Below are 21,176 nucleotides of genomic sequence, written 5' to 3'. Positions count from 1 at the left end.
TGACCAACACTCCCTCTTTTATTCACGTCTTTAAATCTTATTTTTAATCAAAACAAAGCGGGGAAAATCCACAGGCAGGAGTTAATAATTTAGCATATTTTTAATGAAATAATTTCGGGGATTTTTTGGAATCATCAGCCACTAAAACAAAGCTTGATGAAGGCAGATGTCTCCTCTGGTCTCCAGGAAATATCACCATTTGATAAGCTGCAGAGACGTGGGTTTGCCCCATGCTCTCTGACTGCTTTTATTTAACTTTTATTAAAGAAAATAACATTTCAGAACACAAACTGTATAAAAGAATTTGACCCGACGGATATTTCTTGCAGTGTGCAGCGCAGGAATTTGACCAAACTTTTCAAAGTTCACTTTTTATTGACTCTTCCCCTCCCGGTGCGCACTTGCATGTATGGTGTCATAACTTGTTTCTAACCAATGGGGCTGTGTCCTGATCTTATTGTGATATGGTAATTGAGTGCTTCCGGGGACAAAATGCGCTGCTGCTGCTTATGATCTCTGTCAGAGGAGCCACTGGCGTCACTGTTCCGCTGCAGGAGCTGCAGAAAAAAAAGTGTGTTAATACAGTAGTGTGTCTTCACAAGTTATTTTACTGTAGTGTTTGATAAAGGGGAATAAGCCTTGTTTGATATTGTTCATGAAAACTTTCTTGTTTATAGTATCAGCATTGTTTTTAAGACTTTTACATGATGAAAAAAAAACTTAAAATTGTGAATTTATTTAAACAAGCTGGACTTTAACTCATCTCGACTTTTAAGGAAGCAAGATTCAGTGTGTCCATATGGGCATGTTGCTTTGCGTGCTGCTGTTTGTGATGCTGAATAGACCATCTGCATTTCTTAAAATAAACTTTGACTCACTCACTTGTAACAAAGCAAAAATGACCAGTGCCAACATCCCTCTGTGGTGCAATGCTGGAGTTGATGGCTCCGACGTGCGTAATTGCGCATCCTGGTGAGTTGGAGGCAGCTAATGGTGCTGCTGGATGTGGAGGAGGGATTCGGACACCTGCCTCTCCCACCGCAGCACCTCGGTTAGCCACATTTGATTCGGTTTGGCTTCTTTTAAACTCTAAAAGAGTCGATTTGAACAGAAATGGCGCGTCTGTAGTGTTGATTCATTTTAAATTATTTTTCGTAGCCTTCTGTGCACCAAAAAACGAACGTAGAACATTTTAACAATTAATTTAATCCATTATAAAGTGTAAAAAAAAAAAAAAAATTCCACCGGAATGCACCTGCCTTCCATAATGAAAACATTTCGATTTTTTCTCCACTAAATCCGAAGTTTAATTTAAAAAAAAAAAAAAAAAAAAAGAGTACTTTCATTGAGTGATCTCATTCTTCCTTATTTCAACACACAGACTGCTATCATCAACTACCCAGGGTGCACTGGAAGAGGAGATGTGTCACTCCTGTCACAAAGTTCCTCTCCTTTACTATTGTTTAAACTTTGCTTATGAGGCTAAATTAATATAAAGCCTGAGTCGCAGCCTCTTTTCCGACCGAGCATTAAACTTCAATCATACATGATGCCACTTAAGACAGGGTGTTGTGCGTGTTTAAGCAGCAGCGACATCCTTTAAGGGGTGAGACTGATAGATGACCAGCAGAGGAGGGAGGAGAGAGAGAGACAGAGAGAGAGGGAGAGAGGTAGGAAGGTATAGAAGAATCTGCCCAGTAACAATCGCACAGCCTCGGTCGAGCGCTGAGGAACTATTGGCTATGCAAATAGACACACAGGGAGGAGGAAACAACTTAGACTGGGAAAAAAAACTTTAAAGAGACATTTCCCCCACTTTTCTCACAAGCATTGCTATATAGCCAACGAGCTTCGGATGGAAATTAACAGCTCTAAAGCTCTGAGGACTTTACAGTCCCCAGTCCTGCCCTGATGCACTGAAGTCTCGTTGCATTCAAAGGCTCACTCTTTGAAGTTGACTAAGAATAGGAGGGGGATTAACATATTTACCCATGCAGATTCTCTTTGTGACTGTATGTGAGGCTAAATCATTTGGCAGTCATTTTTTTTAATTATCTGCTCAATGACTTACACTCTCAGCTTGGTCTCCACCTGCTTGTTTGTCCATGTAAATTATTACAGAAGCCTGAATTCTTAAATAAAAGAGATTTATAGCAGCAGTAAAGTTAAGTTGGTTAGTAATATTTGTGTTGAGCAAAGCCAGTGACTCTCATCTCTGTGTTATCTTTAACAGAAGATAATGCAAAAAAAAAAAAGTCAACGCTGCTTCACATTTCCTAGAAAGCTATCTCACAAACCACGAGCAGTTTGTGGCTGCTATGAATTAAATACCATGTGTGTCCGTGTGTGTGGGTGTGAGTGTGTGCGTGCGTACATGCATGTGTGTGTGTGTGCGTCAGTGTCAAGAGTGGGTGGTTCTGTCCTGTGCGCGTGTCCGTGCGCGCGCACCCGCCGCTGTAAGTTAACATGCAGTGTTTATGGCCACATACATACAGTATCTACATGCGTCATGCTCCGCGCTGAGGTTCACTGAGTGCATATGCAAAGGCTGGCAGACAAGTTGACAGGAAAGCAACAGAATCAGTCGCTTTTTTTCTGCTTTGTAATCCAAACTAATATTCAAATTAGCTTCACAACTTGCTGCACTTTAGCAAGTTAAGTTGGGTTCTTGGAGGCTTTCTGCTGCGCAAAATGTGCGTAATAACAGCGCAACAGTGAATAAGGCGTCCATTCATTTATTTGTATTGTGTTAAATGTTAATGCTACTGTGTCCTCCACTCTGTAAGTAGCATCACAAGGCATCACAAGGCACCAACATAAAGAAACACATCTTTAAAAGCACAGAAAAGTTTGTATTTCACCTGAAGGCACCATGTTCCAATTAAACATCCATCAGTCACATGCTTAAATAAATCAAAATAATTTAAATAATTAGTTTATTTCAGCCTAAAACAGACGGTAAATGCGAGTTATTCTGGTTAAAGTCGATTTTACATGAATTTATTCTGCATCTGTCACTTTATAGTTGTGCATCCACTTTGGGAAAGTGCTTTAAATGTTTAAATGAAACAAGTTCAGCGATAGTTTGTGTTCATGCCAGTATAGAGGACAGAGGGACTGCAGTGCAGCATGTTGCTTCTGGTCTATACAGAGGTAATGAAGTGAATTGCGTCAGTGGCGCACGCAGGGTAGGCTTGAAATGCGCCTGATCTGGCCAGGCGGATGAAAGTAGAGGCGCACTGTGGGGAGAGAGGAAAAAGTTCTCAACAAGGAGAGGCAGGACTACTCTTACGGAGCCCCTGCAGTCTCACTTTTTATGCCTCTAAAACACTTTCCCTGCCATCCTTTTGCATTTTTTGCTCAGCAACGACGCTTTTACGTTTCCCAGAGAGAATTTCTACTTTTTCTTTTTTTTTTTTCTTTTTTTTTTTTTTTTTTGACTTAAGTGAAAGCACCAGCACCATGGAGCTGCTCTGCCTCGAAATGGACACCATCATACGAGCTCGTCCCGATCCGAACCTCCTGTGCGATGACAGAGTCCTGCAGAGCTTGTTGACCATAGAGGAGAGATTTCTACCGCAATATTCCTATTTTAAAGGCGTCCAGAAAGATATTCAGCCCTTTATGAGGAGGATGGTCGCGACTTGGATGTTGGAGGTACAGCGAAACACCGAGTGCTGACAAGTCTTATTATTTCCGTGCTCGACTTTAAAGCCTCCCGATTTGTTTCGTTACTGCTTTGCTGATCACTCTTTGCAATATTTTGGACAGTAGATGAGACTCCTGGCTCTCATTTCCGACAGCTTATTCCTCATATTAACCAAATGTGTCGCTTTCTGTCATTTCTTGCCATATTTAAAGTAGCTACGCTCGCGAAGACTGTTTGTCAAACTTGGACCTGCGACATCCGTGTCACCGGAGAATTTCTCCGATATGCCTCGCATGCTGTCTGCACGAGCTGCCCGTTGATTCTTTAATGTTATTATTTTAGATAGCCTGAATATTTCCATGCACACGTATGCACTCCCCAATGCAATGCTGCCCTGTGCTGTTCTATCGCCATGTTGGTTTTTACAGGAGCGCTTGTGCTTTTAAGAGGACTTTACAGTGTCATAAACGTAATAACAGCGGTTAAAAGGCATCGGCAATGACAGAAGAGGGTCTTTAGTGTCCGCTGAATATAGGAATGATGTGGAAAAGCGTTGCAAACATTTTAGGTATCTATTTTAAATGTCGGAAGGGGCGAGGGCCTTATCTGTCCTCTCGGTCTTCCTCCTGTAGCAATGCCTCACTCTGGAATTATGTTCGATTTTTGACACTTGATCAAATATTTCTGCTCAACACCCATCTGTAAACAATCTTGAGCCTTTGAGCTTTATTTTCATGTAAATATTATCAGGTTTCGACCCACTGGAGATTTTTAATTAATTTTTGAAATAAATATATCGGGTCGCCGGTGACGCACATCAGACCAACCTCTTGCGACTTGTCTTTTATTTTGACGTTTTATTGGTGTTTATCGCGTATGGATTTGGATATGAATTGTCGGATATGATACGGAAGATCCCCCTGAACATTATGATGTGAAGAAAATCGCTCTAGATAATTTATTTATATTTTTAATTATTTTATGAAAATATGACGAATGAAAAAAAAAGTGTGTTTCCGTGTGCTGCGCTGTCGGGGTGTTTTTTGGCTCGGCTGATTGTGACTTGAATTCATTTCTTAGTGAATGAACTGCAGGAATGCGACTCTATTGACAGTATGTGTCCGACACTTATTTCATTCTTTGTGAAATAATCTATTTCGAATTAATTTATGATGTCGCAACCGATTAGGGCTGGGCGCAGATTCTTGGCCGGGCCCCAACTATGTGTGTCATTGAATTTATATGTGTTCTTTATGTGATTAGAGTTTTGTTTCGTTTTCTCATAAAAGTTTTATATACGTTTACAAGTGCTGGGGAAAAAAGTAAGGTCTCTGCAGGGCTGGTTGCTGATCCCAAATGCTGAACATTGCTGCATTGTCTGCTGTCTCTTTATTCAGGTTTGTGAGGAGCAGAAGTGCGAGGAAGAAGTTTTTCCCCTGGCCATGAACTACTTAGACAGATTTTTAGCCGTGGTACCCACCAAAAAGTGTAACCTGCAGCTGCTGGGAGCAGTGTGCATGTTTCTTGCATCCAAATTGAAAGAGACTCGTCCATTAACCGCAGAGAAGCTTTGCATCTACACAGATAACTCCATCAGACCACAAGAGCTGCTGGTAAGCAACAGTTGGTTTAATACATTTTACAGAAATTCACAGTGACACCTTTGAGGGTTCATGCTGTCATCATCAGCTGGTTAAAGTCAGACATAGCTTCATGATATGTGTGTTTCTGCATCATGTTTGTTTTGAGGGGAAAATTGTTTTATTTCAGTTTTTAAAGACATTAAATCACTTAAAATATGTTCATTTTAATCATTAAGTTCAAAACATCCCACACTAAACACCAGGGTTGCTCTCATTTCACTCATTCTGTAGTCCAGCCTCCACTTTGGACTGTGCTGTCATCAAAGGTGCATAAAAAGCACAAGCCTCACAGCGAATTGTCCCACAATGGCTCTCTTTACTGTACAAGACCCTCTGGGCTTTACAGTATCCATCCAGCTTGTGCAGTGGTCTCCATTGCCATCTAGTGGCAGATATTTGCACAGAGCAACGAGGTCAGCTTGAACTCCAGCCAAAGTTCTGACTCTGTTCCTGTCAGCTAGAGAGGGAGAGACACAGAGAAATTCAAGTTTGCCTTTTACAGTTTAGCTTTCATCCAAAAATAACCATGGATGCATACATTTCTGATATTATGTCATGCTGCGCTATTTCTGATCCTCACGCATTTTTCAACGCTGAAATGCTGCTCACAGTCACAATGGTGCATAGAAGTGACGATGCAGGGTAAAAAAAAATCCGCTGTGTGCTGTGTTTGATAGGGCCTGTTTGGCCTGATAATACCAGCTGCCTTCACCAGTGCAAACCAATTAATTAACTCAGTTTCACATCAGATAAGTGTTTCCCCACTGCTCTGTGGTGCTACATAAACATTCCTCAGTAAACAACAGCCAATCCCACCCATGTTGTGAAAGAGGCCACATATTATGATTCAGACGTGGCTGATGGTTGTAGGCCTGCCTCGCTGCCTGACTGCCGGCTCCACTCGCCGAGCCCATTGCTGCAGGATATTCAAGTTCCTGACAAGCTGCTGTCACTTTCTGATCATTTTCTGGACTATATTTCTGCTTGGGAATATTGTGTCAGATTTGAGCCTAACTTTCTAGAGTGAAGGGTACGAGGTTCAGCATATTATACTGGGTTTGACAAGTAAACAGAATGTGCATTGAAAAGAAAAAGTGCGGCCCGTCAGCTCGGTGTTGGCTCATATAAAACAGTATGTCGTGCTGCACTTTACAAGAAAGCGTCCTACCTTTATGTTCAGTCTGAAGACAAAGCCCTCAGTCCTTGAACTGGTTTGCTGGGGCCTCTTCTCTCTGTTTCTGTATAAGGCAGTATTTTGGCTGACATGCAGATACAGGAAACAGAGATCAGCTGCTCAGGGCATGTGATCGTTTTTTTGTCCTCGTCTTTGGTAACAATTTCTTGTAAAGAGAACCGCAATGTTACAAAGAAGGTGTGACCAGAGGAAGGCAGTAGCAGAAGGAAGTGGGTGCCTGCCTGTCTGCCACTCTGTCAGCATAGAGCCTGTGTTGCAAGGTTTGTCATTGCCTTCGCTGTAGGCTTGAATCTTGCTTGGTGGCACTGATGGAGGAGGCTTTTTGAAGGGCAGGAGGCAGCCATGTTGCGAACATTAGAGCAGACACAATCAACGCGACCACTGCTGAGTCTTATGATTTGCATATGATCAAATAATTAAATCTCCAAGCAGTCAGAGGAAGATCCCTTTAACCTTTAAGCCAGAGGTGCTTTTATTTTCTCATTTCCTCCCCCATGAGTAACTGGGGGTATAATGATCTCCTTGATGCCATGTCTGTGGCATCAAGGAGATCAGAAAAGCTGAAAAAGGTCACTTTGATTAGAAAATTGCAGCTGATAGCAGGGTCAGTGGCAGCCATGTTGAATTGTCTCATGACCGAGTTCATGTGGTCTCTGTCTTTCACTGAAAGGGAAAATGATGAGCATCTATGGTCCCGGTCACAAGGCTGCAATCCGGAACCAAACCACGAAATTTTTTCCCAAATTAGTCACCAACTCTTCCGTTAATCACCTCCTCCTCAAGGAAGTGAAAGTAACAAAACAGTCTAAGAGAAGAGAGCACCACACCTAGCGTCCCCTGACCCCCCCACCCCCCTACACACACACACACACACACACACACACTCATCTGAACTCGCATGTGTCATCACATTTTGCCAAAAGATCCATATCTGAACGATTCGTGAAATACAGAGAAGTTGATTCAGGGGAATCTCATGATACAAAAAGGTGTTTGATTCAAAGCTGCTCACGTCAAACACTACCCACAGGTTTTGTCTCCTGTGAAGTCTTTAATTATATTTGGCGCTAAACATAGTTTATATGCAGAAAAACACCAGCTGAAAGGGTGAATTTATCGATGAGTGCCAAAGGGCTTTAACAGGACTGGCAGCCAAGCGCAAAATTTCAGTAAAGAAAAATAATCACGTTACCTGTTCCAACATACAATGACGGGTTTAAATAGTTTAAATGATGAATGGAATGAGATAAGATTAAATAATAAAACAATGTTTAACTTTATAACATAACACAGATTTATTGCTGGTCGTGCGCGACAAGCACAGCCTTCCTATCCATTTTCACTCAGCAATCACACACACACACACACACACACACACACACACACACACACACACACACACACACAGTAGAACCTCTGGTGGGCCTCTTTAGGAAAGTCCCCAGATGCCAGACAGACAGACGGGGAGGGAGACAGTGTTGTGAGGTCACCTGGGTTGGTGGCGCTGCTGGTGTTTCTCTGTCCCAGGCCCGGCCAAGCAGAGACTAACGTAATAACAATAATGCTTAACCTCCACACATTAATGTATGGGGCCAGGGGACACAGTTGCTCAGTTTAGGCTGGCTTAACTGCAAGTAAGTGCAGCGTTGTAGCTGAGACTGGTACAGTATGTAAATATGTGGTTGTACTTTGTGTCACTTAATCTTTCTCAGTCTTTCTCATTTTCGGTCGTCTCTCTCTCTGTTCTCTACTCTCTGTCTCTCTCTCCAGGAATGGGAACTGGTGGTGTTGGGGAAGTTGAAGTGGAACTTGGCAGCAGTAACGCCGAACGACTTCATCGAGCACATTGTGAGGAGGCTGCCGCTGCCCGAGGATAAGCTGGCACTTATACGCAAACATGTCCAGACCTTCATCGCCCTCTGTGCCACAGGTAGGACACAACGGGAGCTTGTGTTGTGCGCGTTTCTGTGTTATTTGTCCAAATGAAGTGTGATATTTACTTGATTTGAAAGATGACCATGCAGAGTGCAACGTCATCTCAATAGCATATCTTTTTTTTTTTCGGTGTTGCAAGTGACACAGATCATGGATAAGCTGCCAAGTCAAACCAAGCGATAATGGATCTTGCATCAACATACTTTCTCGTGTTGCAAAATATCTTTATCTGCACATTCTTCCTTCAGCGCCATATCAAAGCCCTCTTTTCTCAATAACATGCGGCAACAGCTCTGTTCAGAGGTGTGCTGTGGGCCAGTCCCGGCCCGCCGTAACTTAAGTGAGATGCATTACCTCCAATGGGAAAGTATTCTGCAGAAGAAAAGCATGTGTCATGGAAGACATTTCAGCGTTAGACTTTTAGGTCTGACGTCCATCATTTGTCTTCTCTCAGGCTGGTATGTGGTCGTGTTTTAGAGGCATATCAGTGGCTTCTTGAGCATCCAGTGACACTTCAAAGCGCATTTAGCCTGGTTAAGGGGCATTCCCATGTCGCACAGGGTCGAGAAGAGGAATGGACAGGGGTGGAGGCAGGCAGGCCATTGTCTTTCTGCTCTCGAGGTGGAATTGTTCTCTCAAGATCAAACATCCAGCAAGTCGTGGGAGGGACGGGGAGCCTTTAACATGATCTGAAGAGCTGGAGAAGATGCAGGAGGGAACAGGGGAGTTTGGGAAAGCCAGAGGAGTGTATTGTTTTTGCACTGCCAATTCTAAGGCATGTCATGTTTTCATATCTCTTTCCCCTGCCGCCTTCCTTCCCTCCTTCTCTCCCCCCTAACTTCACACGCCTCCCCACCCTACAGCTGGAGGACATGATAGCTTTCCCATGTTGAGATTCTCCATAGGGGAGGTTTCTCCTATTTGCGTCACCTCAAAATTGACATTCAAAGCTACAAACAAGGCGTGAGTAGAGTTAGGAAAGCATCACTTTTACTTGTCTTTAACATCTTTAAAGACCAGTCTTAACATTAATGAAGGAAATTGCACAATTCACGCACAATGAGGCTGTTAGGCACTCCTTTGTTCTTCACTTTCTGGATGACCCCCACCACCACCAGCTTCCTTTTCTGCAGGCCTCAAACAGGAATGCTAACTACACCCCCTCATGGGAAACAGCTCCTTGTGCTGACATCATTCAGAGGAGTGTGTGTATAGTTAGATGAATAGATACAAGGGAGGTGACAGGTATTTACAACATAAAGTGATGGAATCCCCTGCACTGATTGTGCAATGGATATGATAGGGTGGGAAAAATGTTTGCAACAAAAGTTCATGTTTGCAAAGTTTTGGAAAAGAAATGCCTGTTTCCTCTCTTTCTCTGCATCACCCTTCACTTCACTCTCTCCCACTATCTCTTGCTCTCTCCCTGCCTCACCCCGCATCTCTCACCCTTTATTTTGTGCCAGCGGATTAATGTGTGGAATGACAGCGTGTCAGTGATCGGACCTATTCCCAAAGCAACATTGTGAAAGACTCAGCATGCACTTTGTCCTTAATTGCTTCAATGAGGCAGTGGAAATAAATTTACGAGCCTCCCGGAGTCGTCCTCCTGACATTGTGTTTTAGGAGAGAGACTTTCTGGAGATAGCTGTGGATTAGCAACAGGCCATTTATCTGTGCATGCTCTCCTCAGACTTGTATCCAGGCAAACAGAGAGTGAGGGCAAGACGGAGAAAGAGAGAGCGAGAGTGAGTCAACAATTTGGTGCATCTGAAGATCTCTGGGAATTCGAAACCCCATTTGTGGAACGTTCCCAGCAGTAAATCTTACGGTTATCTGGTGAGAATCCTCCTTGAGACATCGTCTGAGCAGAGCTGAGAAGGTGAGGACGCAGCAGAAGGAGGAGATCTCTCAGGAGGATTTACATTTGCAAGACAGTTGACAACGGGTCACCTGTGGCCTTCCTATTTCATACAGTCTCATTCAGCCCACCACCCACCACTACTCCCACCACTGCTGCCCCTATACTGAAAAAGAAAACATGCATAAAACCACGGCTCTCTGTTTTCAAGGGAACAAGAGAGAGAAGAGGAGAAGTGGAGAATAAGGCCTCTCATTCCTAATGGCTCCTCTCTTTTGATGAAACAGTTCCGTTCGGGCCACTCGGTGGGATTTTGTCAGGTGGCGCAGGCTGGCTCTGTATTAATTAATAACATTGGCTGGTCCATTCAGGACTATGCAAATGGCTTGGGAGCTCAGCTAGAGGCTGGGAGAAAGGAGACAAAAGGCTTGGCCCTTACATTTCATATGCAGAGCCATGCGAGGGTCAGCGCTGCGGGGCCACTTGATAGGAAACACCAGCGTTTCCCTGAGGCAGGCCGCCGTATAATAGCCCAGAAACAAGCTCATTAAGGGAGATTATGAACCTCCATTCCTACACACAGACACCAAGCACTCCGAGCTTCCTCTTCTATTCTTATTCAATTGAGGTAAAGTGGGAGAATGGACGGGGTGCATGGGGCAGACAGATGCACCCCAACCTGTCTGCTGCGGTTATTGAGCTCCGTCTTCTTGCCATATTGGCAGGGATTATGGTCTATTTTTTTTTTTTATACGGACTCCAATAGCTCTCTCTGTAATGGTATGCATGGAATGGTGACAATAGTCATAGAAGTTGATCAAAAGAAAATTCTGGATCAGGGCCAACAGTGCAGTCCAAGAGAGAGTCAATTGTCCTGGAGGACACAATGAAGATTTTGCTACAAGTTGGGATATAAATAACAAGTGATTTAAGTTAGTGAGTACTCGCTCTTTTATCTCAGAATAGTATTTGATTACTTTTCCTAGTGTGTAGACGTGTCTTTAGACTGTGTGAAGAAACATGATGATTAACTGGTCAGAGACAAACTAATGATTCACTAGCTAACAAACATGAGAGAAGTCGAGCTTTGCTGCATGAGTTCACTTTCCCTCGTGTATAACATCACTTTCTGTAACAAAGCTGAGGTTTAAATTTCTAACAAGTGTTTCCTTAAGGCCCCATGCGCATTTGTCCTCTCCAATAAAACCATACAAGCTCTAGAGCACTCTTATTTTGACGAACTTAAAGACATTTCCACCATATTTTGATGCAGAGGAGGGAAAACCGATGCATGAAAATTCACCAGAATGCAGGAAATGAAGCCTTATTTAACAAGGAAGTCAGTTTAAAACCTCTTTTGCAAGTGAGACCTGGCCAAGACAGGGTCAAATAGAAGCATTAAATACAAACATCAAATCACAACAGCGATAATAGATATGTCAAAATACATTACATAATACAGTGCATTAACAAGGCAGCAATATTTAGTCTAAAATTAGTTGGTTAATAAAGCAGCTGCAGCTAGCCGTCACCACTTCCTTTATTCTAAGTTTAAAATCATTTAAAGAGATAATGGTCTCGAGTTTGAGCTCAGCCTGCTGATCATCCTAGGACCAGGGAAGGCACTTTAAACTGAAGCCATTTGTGTACCCTAAGATTATGACTGCTTTGCAAAGTGATGTTCGCAATTTCCTGGGGGAGGTCCCCAAAGTCTCCACCCTTGGGAGTCTCCACACTGCAGGAGTTTAGTTTGTGTAACAGCTTCTAACCCTAAAGAAAGTTGGATGGCTGCTTTCATACACTTCCTCTGCTGTGTTTCATTTTTATTTTAAAGTAAAGAAGATATGCACAGCTGTCATCACAGCCTGACAGATATAGATTTTTCTGTATCATACAGGTTCTCCAAGCTGCGTGCCTCACATTCTGAAGGCTTCTCTTCTGTACAGGAAGAGACACATTACAGGCAAATGTGCCAATTTTTATGCAACAGTGACCAGTCTAACATTGTCAGATGATTCACAACTCCTCTTTTCATCTTCGCTGTTGAGTCTCACTGGTCCCGAGGCAGGAATGCTCCTTGTAACTTCCTCTCCAAGTGGCTGCTGCACGGAGAATCCCCTCCAGGCTCTGTGCCGCATTCTAGAGATGAATGATTCATCTCAGATGTGGTCAATGAAATGGTCTTTACTGGTGTTTGTTTACATAAAAACCCCCTTCATGTCTGATGACTCAGAACCCTAACAAATTAGCTACCTCCTCCAACAAATTATCATCTCTCCACACGCTCCACTGATGTGAGGAATCATGTCCGGTCCGGCCGCACTGTCAACACGTGGAGCAGGAAGAAGCTTCCTGACAGTATGCGCCCAAAAATGTGACACACAGAGTGAATCATCGAGTGGCATGTCCTGAGTTCCCCCCCTTTCACCTCGCTGGTGTAATCAGCACCGCACTGTAAATACCATGGCCAGCTGAGTCACAGCAGAAACACAAAGACAGAGATTTTTGCTTTGGAGGCTGCAATTATCCCACCAGAAAGATTTAGAAATCAAAATGTTTTTAAGCTCACATGTTTACCTTGGGGGTCATGTTAACCACAAAGACTAATATTTGTGATTTGAAGTAAAGTAAATGTTAGTGGCAGCTAGTTTGGCCTGGACATTTTTGTGATGACACCAGAATGTCTCTCCGTCTTTTCTGATTAGATGGTTTAATTACTTCAGCTATGCTCCTAATTTTGTCCAAATCACATCAGCCAGAGAGATAGACATGATAGATAGAGAGTTTTGAATATTTCAACTAAGCACAAATACAGTTACCAAATAATGCTTTTCCAATGTGGGGAACAGTGAGCGTGTCACATCCCACCTTTGATCTGAATCCAATCTGTATGCACCTCCTCACTCGACACTTCAAGGCTGCAGCTGTGACAGTGGAGATGATGGTGCAAGGCTGAGGAGCACTGTCACAGGATGCTACAATTAAGGAGGAATTCTGTTTTCTGGCAAATGAGCGGGGATCACAGTTGGAGCTGGGTGCGTGACTCAGACTCTCCCAAGTTTTGTTTGCTGTTTGTCTCCAGAGTGACAGTCTGGAACAAGAGGTAATGGAAGATGACAGATAGCAGTATCAAGTTATTGTCTCTTAATCAGCGATTTCTCCCCTTGTTACACATGGAAGAACTCCTCAAGCCCAGTCGGGAACTTGTTGTTGTTTGTCTCGCAGAGCTCGGTGTACTGTCTGAGTAGCTCTCCACAGACCTTGTTTTGACTACCAGGCGGTGTTGCATTAGCGGTGAAACGTACTGTCATGCCAATCCCAAAATGATGTTTGTTTTTGGCCTTAATCAGTCAACAGGCCCTGGGTCCTCGTAATGCTACTCCTTTAATAAACAAGGTCAATAAGCACTACATGTATGGAATACAAGACCCTGATTTATAGCGCTGGAAAGAGAGGGTGAGAAGGGGAGTTTGGGCTTTTTTTCTTTCTTCTTTTGGCTGTTATTCAACTTTCCAACTTTAATTAATTTACAAGTTTAATGTGCAAACTGTGCATTGCAGCCACCCAAGAGGAGTGGGCCATGTAGGGCAGCAGACTGTGTGACCAGAGGCCTGGGGATGAAGTTTCAGGGGGTAGGAACACGGAGGAATGGAGATGAGGGGGCGCAGGGAGGAGAAAGGGCCATTGAAGGGGGTGAGAGGCGTGCAGGCCAGGCCAGCCAGCCGCTGCTCACAGGGAGCTTTCCATCGCAGGCGTCCCCACTCAGCTACATACACTGTTTATCCTCAACATGAATATCAATGAGGGCCTCCTAAAATACGGCCATTCTTCCCCCCCCCCCCCCCCCCACATGCAGCAGCCACCAGGCCGGAGTGTCAGCCTGCATCGGCTGCACGCGCGCGTCCTTGTTCTGCTACAGACCTGTCTTGTCTTGAGTGCGAAAAATCAGCTTGCTGCCCACTGTCCGCCACTCAACTCTCCCACAAACCTACGTCTGTGCTGTGTGTGTGTGTGTGTGTGTGTGTGTGTGTGTGTCTTAAAGCATGCAGGCATCAGTACATTGTTCCTCGCCTGCGTCTCTTAGGTGTCTGCCTCCTTGCCTGTCAGTCTGCGCTCACAACACACGTACAGTAAATCCATGTATGCCTTTGTCCTTCTACCCCTCTATAGAAAGTTGTGCTCTTACAGCAGTGATGTAATGCTGAGGGGCTTTGTGTGCTCTTTCCTCTTGGCTCGAGGTAGCCTTTAATAAATCGCCCCTTGGCAGAGGCCCAGCGGCTAACACAGGGGTGTATAATAAGTTCATTTATTTGTCAACACTGAGCCCACAAGATGAGAAAGCGCCTGGCTGTGCATGTTAAAAAGGCAGCGAGGGGCTGCCTTTACAGCTATCAAAGGGACTACCTCTTTGATTCCAGATATAAAAAAAAAAAAAAGAAGGAAGAAAAATCTCCTTCATGGCCATTGCACGCAGTTTGCTTTGCAATTGAATATGGTAATATGTTAATGTGCAGGCTGTTTCTATGCCCCCACTGCCCACTCCTCTAACCCATAGGTGGCCCAGGAACAGAGGAATACTTGTGGGGCGGGGGGGTGGATGGGAGGCAGGAGGTGAGGGTCACTGGAGGGCGACTCTTTTCTTCTTCCAAAACCTCACAAGAGTCTGGACACAGACTTGAGAGTGATGTGCATCGGACTTGTCTGCCCCCTCTCCTCTCCCACCAAGCCCACCACCTTTCCTTCTTTTCTCCTTGTCGCCATTCCGTCCATCCCTCCTTCTTCATCGTCGACCCCCGGTCCCCCCGTCCAGCCACACTCTTTGTCCAGCCTGTCTCTCTGAATTGGTATCAGCAGAGAGGGGATGGATGCTGTGTCTCTCAATTGGGTGAAATGAGGTGATGACTCTGGACAATGGAGTCACACTCTTCTGCCTTCCCTCTCGCAGGCCCGCCACTCTATTAATATGCTAAAAGATAGGAGGACCGCCAATGCAAACCACTGCCTGTTGTAGCAACAAAGACTGGGGCATGTGTGCCATTCACTGGCCCCATCTAAGCAGGCCATGTGTTGTCCAAAAAGAAAGGTAGAAGTTGAGCAAGACATAAAGAGAGAATAGAGAAAGGAGCGAGTGTGTGTGTGTGTGTGTGTGTGTGTGTGTGTGTGTGTGTGTGTGTGTGTGAAGAGAAAAACTTTCTCTCTCCCTGTCTGTCTGTCTCCCTTGCTCTCTCTCCCCCTGTATGCCAGTTGCCTTGCCTTTTCGGGCTTCTGGCCCGTTCACAAGCTGTCTCATTTGCATTATGAATGACAGTGAGGGGAGCTAACAAGGTTATTGGTCTTTGAGACGCACGCCTGTGACCACACGTGGAAAAAGGACCTACAGCAGTGAGCATTGGCAGAGGCACTGAGCCTCTTTATTCCTCCCTTTCCAAGCGCTATGGGGCTTTTTTCAGCGAGCACACGATTTACTCAGGAGATGGAAGAAAAGGGGCCGGGCTGGGGAAAGGGGGACTGGGGTGGGGGAGCGGGTGAGGGTGGTTGCTTTTCAGCTCCTTTACAAGCCAAGTGAACCCTCATTATCCAGGCCCCTGGTCATTAGTGAGCTCTGCGTTCAGACCCAGTGCAATAGAGGGATTATTTATTAGCTGACTGCTAGATTACCAAATCATATTGTCTCTGGGAGGGACGTATCTGTACCCTTTTTGTGGAGCATATGCATTGAAAAGTGCAATTTAGAAACCGCACCAGGTGAATAAAGAATCCAGTGTAAATAAGCTGTTTTTGTCATTTATCCACTGAACTAAAGAATTTAGCTCCTTGCTTAACGAAACAATAAATACGTCTTTGTATAATTTATATAACTAATTTATATCATTTTATAAATTAATAGCACTGGAGACACATTTGACTCAATTAGTATTTCTTCCTCCAACAGATTTCAGATTCGCCATGTACCCTCCCTCCATGATTGCCACAGGAAGTGTGGGGGCAGCAATCTGCGGCCTACAACTGGATTCAGCTGACCAGTCACAGTGGGGCGACAGCCTGACAGACCTGCTGGCCAAAATCACAAACACAGAAGTGGTGAGTTTGTTTTATACACTCCTACTCCTCTGTCACATCCACGTTCATTACAACATATGAACATATATATGTATATTGAATTTTATTTACTCATTTTCCCAAAACAAGAGCTGAGTTTAAATCACTGAAGTGAATTCCAGTGTGGTCTTGTTAGTCAGGGTTTAGCTAAGAGCGTGATACTTGTGTCTGGAAAATTTTGGGGGTGATGTTTCTGAGTAATATGTGAACAGGGAGGAGTAACTGTTGGTATCTCCGCTGACATCAGTTAGGTGTTCACTAATACAATTATTACAGTAAGTCTATGATTCAAAGCTGAATCAGCTGGTGCTGTCGTTTAAAGCTCAGTTTACATTTCCAGTGAAAAACCACAATCAACTCATCTAATTTCCACTAAAACACACAGTTTTACAATCAGTTACTGTTAACAAGCAAATTCTTTTTTCTCCCGCTCTCTACCAGACTTGCAATTTCTGTGAGGGAAAATATCCCTGTTATTTATGTCAAAAGTTAAGAAATGCCACATGTTTGTTGAAGTTGTGTGTTTGCAACAGACAGAAGTTGAAATGTTGAAATGTCACACTCAGATTTGGCTTCTTCACTGGGATTTGGCTTTCCACAAACCCATTTTGGGGGGTTTTACTGCCAATATTTGTCATGAGAAGAAAGAAATAAAAACGAGCATCAATCTACAACTAAGAATGTCTTCATTAAAAGCAGTCCTGAACTGAACTGCATTGGTTTATCTGCAGTCTCATCTGGCATACACTTGACTGGACTATGAGGTAGCATGTGGCAGGTTTTCCTCTCCATCAGTCTGGTCAGGCTGCTCAGGCCCCCCTCATATAAAGAATCCTCTAAATCGAGCCAGGTTGAGAGCATATACAGTATGCTCTGTCGCTGACAGGAATGCTGGCCAGGCCGTTGTGTGGCTGTCTGGGTACAGTGAATGTTGCGGTGGTGGGTGAGTTGAGTCCAAACACAGGCAGGGCCTCCACTGACTCTGAGATGCCTGGCTTTCATCACGCAGATGGGAGAGGGCTTCAGCTTGCTATAGCTCACTGTGAGGGTGAGTAGGTGGGCAAAGCCACAGAGGGTAAGGAGAGTGAGACTGTGAGGTGATAAGTCAATTGAAGTTATTCTTTATTCGTCTCTTTAGGGGAATTAGTCTTCTGCATTTGATCCATCCTAACTATTCAGAAGCAGTGTGCAGCCGCAGCGCAGTGCCCAGGGACCAGCTCCAGGTCTGAGGCCACTGCCTTGGCAGGAGTATCCCTAATACCAAACATGATGAAAGAGGCTTTTAGTTAGTAATGATTCAAACATGAACATTTTGAGTTCATGTGTGCTCAGTGCGCAGGGAGCAGATGAAAGGGCATGACACGGACCCCAAGCCTCAGCCCTGGTATGTTCTGTCCCAAAAGGAGGCAAAGTAGGAGGAGGGGGTGGAAGAAAGCTGTTGAAGTGTGAAAAGGACACTGAGGGAGGGGGTCATGCCTCCCTCGCGACAATCAGCCCTCTCTCGTCTCCTCCTATGGTCCATAATGCAGCACTGCTGGAAAGCATGGCTCCCTCTGGTGAGAGCTGTGTGAAGTCTCGCTCAGCAGCTGAGGAAAAACAAATAGCTGACCTCAGCAGCACAGGGCCTCAGTGTGTTTAGGCTGCAAGGTCTTAGACTTGAGGGAATTAAGTCGCTCTGTGTCTCTGTGATCAACTCTTCACATTCCTGGATTCAGACAAGCCATGGCTTGCAGTAAACACAGGAGGCAAAGCAGAGGGCACCCTTCCTAATTCAACATATATGAGAGGCTTTAGTATAAACTGCTGAGAAGCCAGCCACATACAGAATATTTTGGTTTATAAAGTTACTTAAGCACTTACATCAGACTTGTGCACCACTTGTTATACAATGTATGAAGCACAGCCTAATGACAGAAGCCCAGAAGTACTTGTCAGCATTAGTAAGTTGCTTCAACGCTCTTTACACTGTTTGTCACTGATTGAACTGTTTGGCTTTCATGCGCAAAAAAAGAGGAAATGGTGATCACTGACTGTGTCATTTTAACACTTACCCTACCTTCTTTTCCCAAAAGCTCAACCACTTTATACGTCAATTTAATACCCAAGGGTCACCTCAACCTCAATTTCAGCTGCAGTCATCAGGGTGGTGGTACAAACCTGAGTCTAAATGTGTACACATAACATACTGTATTTGGTTTTGGCAGGCTGTGTAGAGACCCGGCAAGATGGTAGAGCAGCGTCTCGTAGCCAGCCGGCCAAAGAGCCAGGCAAAATATGAAGGCAAAGCAAGTTCCACCAACCTCTGCAGCTGCTGCTGCCAACAGCATCATGGCCAACGCCACCCCCCTGGCACCCTGCTGGCATCTGTGGTATCCAGAAGCTGTGGTTTTCCAGTGGAAATGTGATAGGGCCAAGTCACCGTCTTGGGCCGCTGGAGAATGTGTGTAGCCCCACATACACCTGGTGTGGCCAAGAGGGGCTCTCTGTTAGGGACAGCAGACGGGGCTGTGCGCCTGAGAGCCAAGCCATAATGTGCAGAGAGAAAATATGAAATTTGTGAGAATGTGTTGAGTTTCAAGTGGGAAGCTGATCACCTGTGACTCCCCTAAAGAGCTCAGGTCATCTGTAGTGACAGTAAGAGAGTTGGAATAAAATTTAGACACACAGTACATGAAGGCCAAGCGTGTAGAGCTTCCTTTTATTCTTGAATGATAAAACAGGAAGTAGAGGGTAAAGAAGCACGAGGGTTAAAGACCACCACTTCCTAGATTTTATCGTTTGAGTCGATTTCTCTCAGTCTCTCATTCATCTTATTTTTTCGGTCAGGGTCACACACTAAGACACCGGAAACATGTTTTCCTTTTCCTCCTGCTTTCATTCCTCTTTTTTTAATCACACTGGTTTCCCTTGTGGCCTAAATATCACTGAGATAGTCTCATACAAGTTGCACGATAGATGAATGTGAAATTGAAATGTGATTTTTCCTAGGGAGGAATTCAACAGCAGTGTGTGTTGGAGCAAGCATGCTTGCAACAAAGATGCATTTATTAAGAAAGATTATCTCTATTAACACAGCCTGTGGCGTCACCGCTTGTGGTGTTTCGGCATGCAGGCTAAAGAAAGAGAAAGGTCACATTTTCTATTGTAACTTGTGGAAATTCAAGTCATGCGGTGACTCCTTATTTCCAGTGTCAGCCTCCGGATATTTTGTTTTAAGATTCCCTGAGATCCGTAGTGTGTGTCTGCCTGTGTGTTTGTTTCAGCTGTCTGACCACCAAGTCCTCCCAGAGTAGCTAACACTGTCTTGTGTGGTACAGTCAGCAGTTAAAACACATTCCATGGCTTCACACATTTCTTCCTTTTGGTTTTGTCTGTCTGCACGACTTCCCCCCTACCGCCAGTGTCACAAAGGCTGCCCAGGGATAATGTGCATGCCTTGATTTGTCAGAAAGACAGATTGTTGCAGTATGATGTATGTTTGAGGTGGGGCAGATGGAGGGCAGTTAACGACAAGGGAGGATCTGAGGTGGTTATGTGTTTTCCGGGTTGAGGCTACAAAATAAGATGCTTCAGTATAGCGCTACCTCCCATGGCCAACTTATTCAGTGCTGTTGGCCCCCTCAGTATCCAAGTACCTAGAGCTTCTCTGAAAACAGTATTGGTGTTTCCAGTAGTCACACATTGAAGTCATTAAAGTTTCTCGAATAAAGCCCATGGGGCTTGGCATGGGATCCGAACTGCTGCTCTAAAGTGCAGCAAAGACGGGGGGAGAATGTCTTTTAAGAAGTAAAGGCGTGCATTCTTGCGGTAAGACACAGGCAGTTCCTTTACATGTTCTTCGCTTTACTTAATTTTCTCACAGGAATTGAGATTTTATGACCAATGGGGCACATGTTGGTGGGAAGATTTTGTGTGTGTGTGTGTGTGTGAGTGTGAGTGAGCGTGCACACGCCCATGTTAGCGGCCAGCCTCTGGAGGAGATTAAGGGACAGACGCTGGTCGGGTTTCCTCCACGTCAGACCCATTGCTGAGGGAAAACGTTCTCCCAGAGGCACCCAGCCCAGACTAGTCCAACCTCCTCAACATCAAATCATTCTTCATGGATCGTGACCCAAAAAACTCTCAAACTAATCACAAGTCGATGCTGGAGAACTCAAAATAAAAGAGATGTCAAGACAAAAATGACTTCATGCAGACTTAAGATATCAGCAAAACCCCTCTAGGCTGAGTCATTTTGTCAGAGGTCATGCAATATAATAGAACTCTTAGTCTTCTTGTAGATTCAGCTTGCAAAGAAATCCTCCCTAACACTGTACACAGTACAGGATGCCAACAAATCACTGCTCTAAAAAGTTGCGTCAGTGTCAAAAACTCATGTAGTTTCCCGTCGACAACACAGTACAACTCACCCTGCAGTGTGTCACGCCTTTTGACCTTTGACACCGTGACCCTCAGTCACTCACCCGTGTGTTGCCGAAGAGCAATTCTGATGTGAGTGAGGCCTCAGTTCTTGTTTCATCAAGGCCCAGCAGCACCAGAAGCTGTAATACAGGCTCAAACTGTGGCCCATCAGGTTTAAATTAGCTGTAAATTTCTAAAGAATGTTTCCCCAGCTCCACAAGCAGTACACTTTCACCCATCCCTCCAGCCGTGGGGCGCTCTCAGTCATGTTTCCCACAGATGCCTGGTGCTTTAAGGCAGGGGGTTATGCGTGTGTGTGTGTGTGTGTTTGTGTGTGTGTAGAGCTGAAAGCAAGTGACTCTGCCTCAGTTGTGCTATAGAATTTCACCACCA

General features: G+C 44.5%; 1 protein-coding gene across 3 annotated transcripts in view; it reads left to right on the top strand.

Moving 5' to 3' along the window:
• Positions 1-21,176, top strand: part of ccnd2a (cyclin D2, a) — a 176,502-nt gene that overhangs the window by 152,020 nt on the left and 3,306 nt on the right. For 2 of the 3 annotated variants that reach the window (XM_049573106.1, XM_049573107.1), the window contains 3 exons: positions 5,047-5,262; positions 8,258-8,417; positions 16,216-16,364. In XM_049573106.1, coding sequence (XP_049429063.1) covers positions 5,092-5,262; positions 8,258-8,417; positions 16,216-16,364 — 480 coding nt within the window. In that variant the 5' untranslated portion in view covers positions 5,047-5,091. Of the gene's footprint in view, positions 1-3,105; positions 3,658-5,046; positions 5,263-8,257; positions 8,418-16,215; positions 16,365-21,176 lie in introns of those variants that run through there. The other variant, XM_049573105.1, reaches the window with a different exon arrangement.

Source organism: Epinephelus fuscoguttatus, linkage group LG4 (genome assembly GCF_011397635.1).
Source record: "Epinephelus fuscoguttatus linkage group LG4, E.fuscoguttatus.final_Chr_v1".
NCBI classification, from domain to species: domain Eukaryota; kingdom Metazoa; phylum Chordata; class Actinopteri; order Perciformes; family Serranidae; genus Epinephelus; species Epinephelus fuscoguttatus.
The sequence above is the reverse complement of the archived record's forward strand: the minus strand, read 5'-3'. Positions and strand labels throughout refer to the sequence as shown.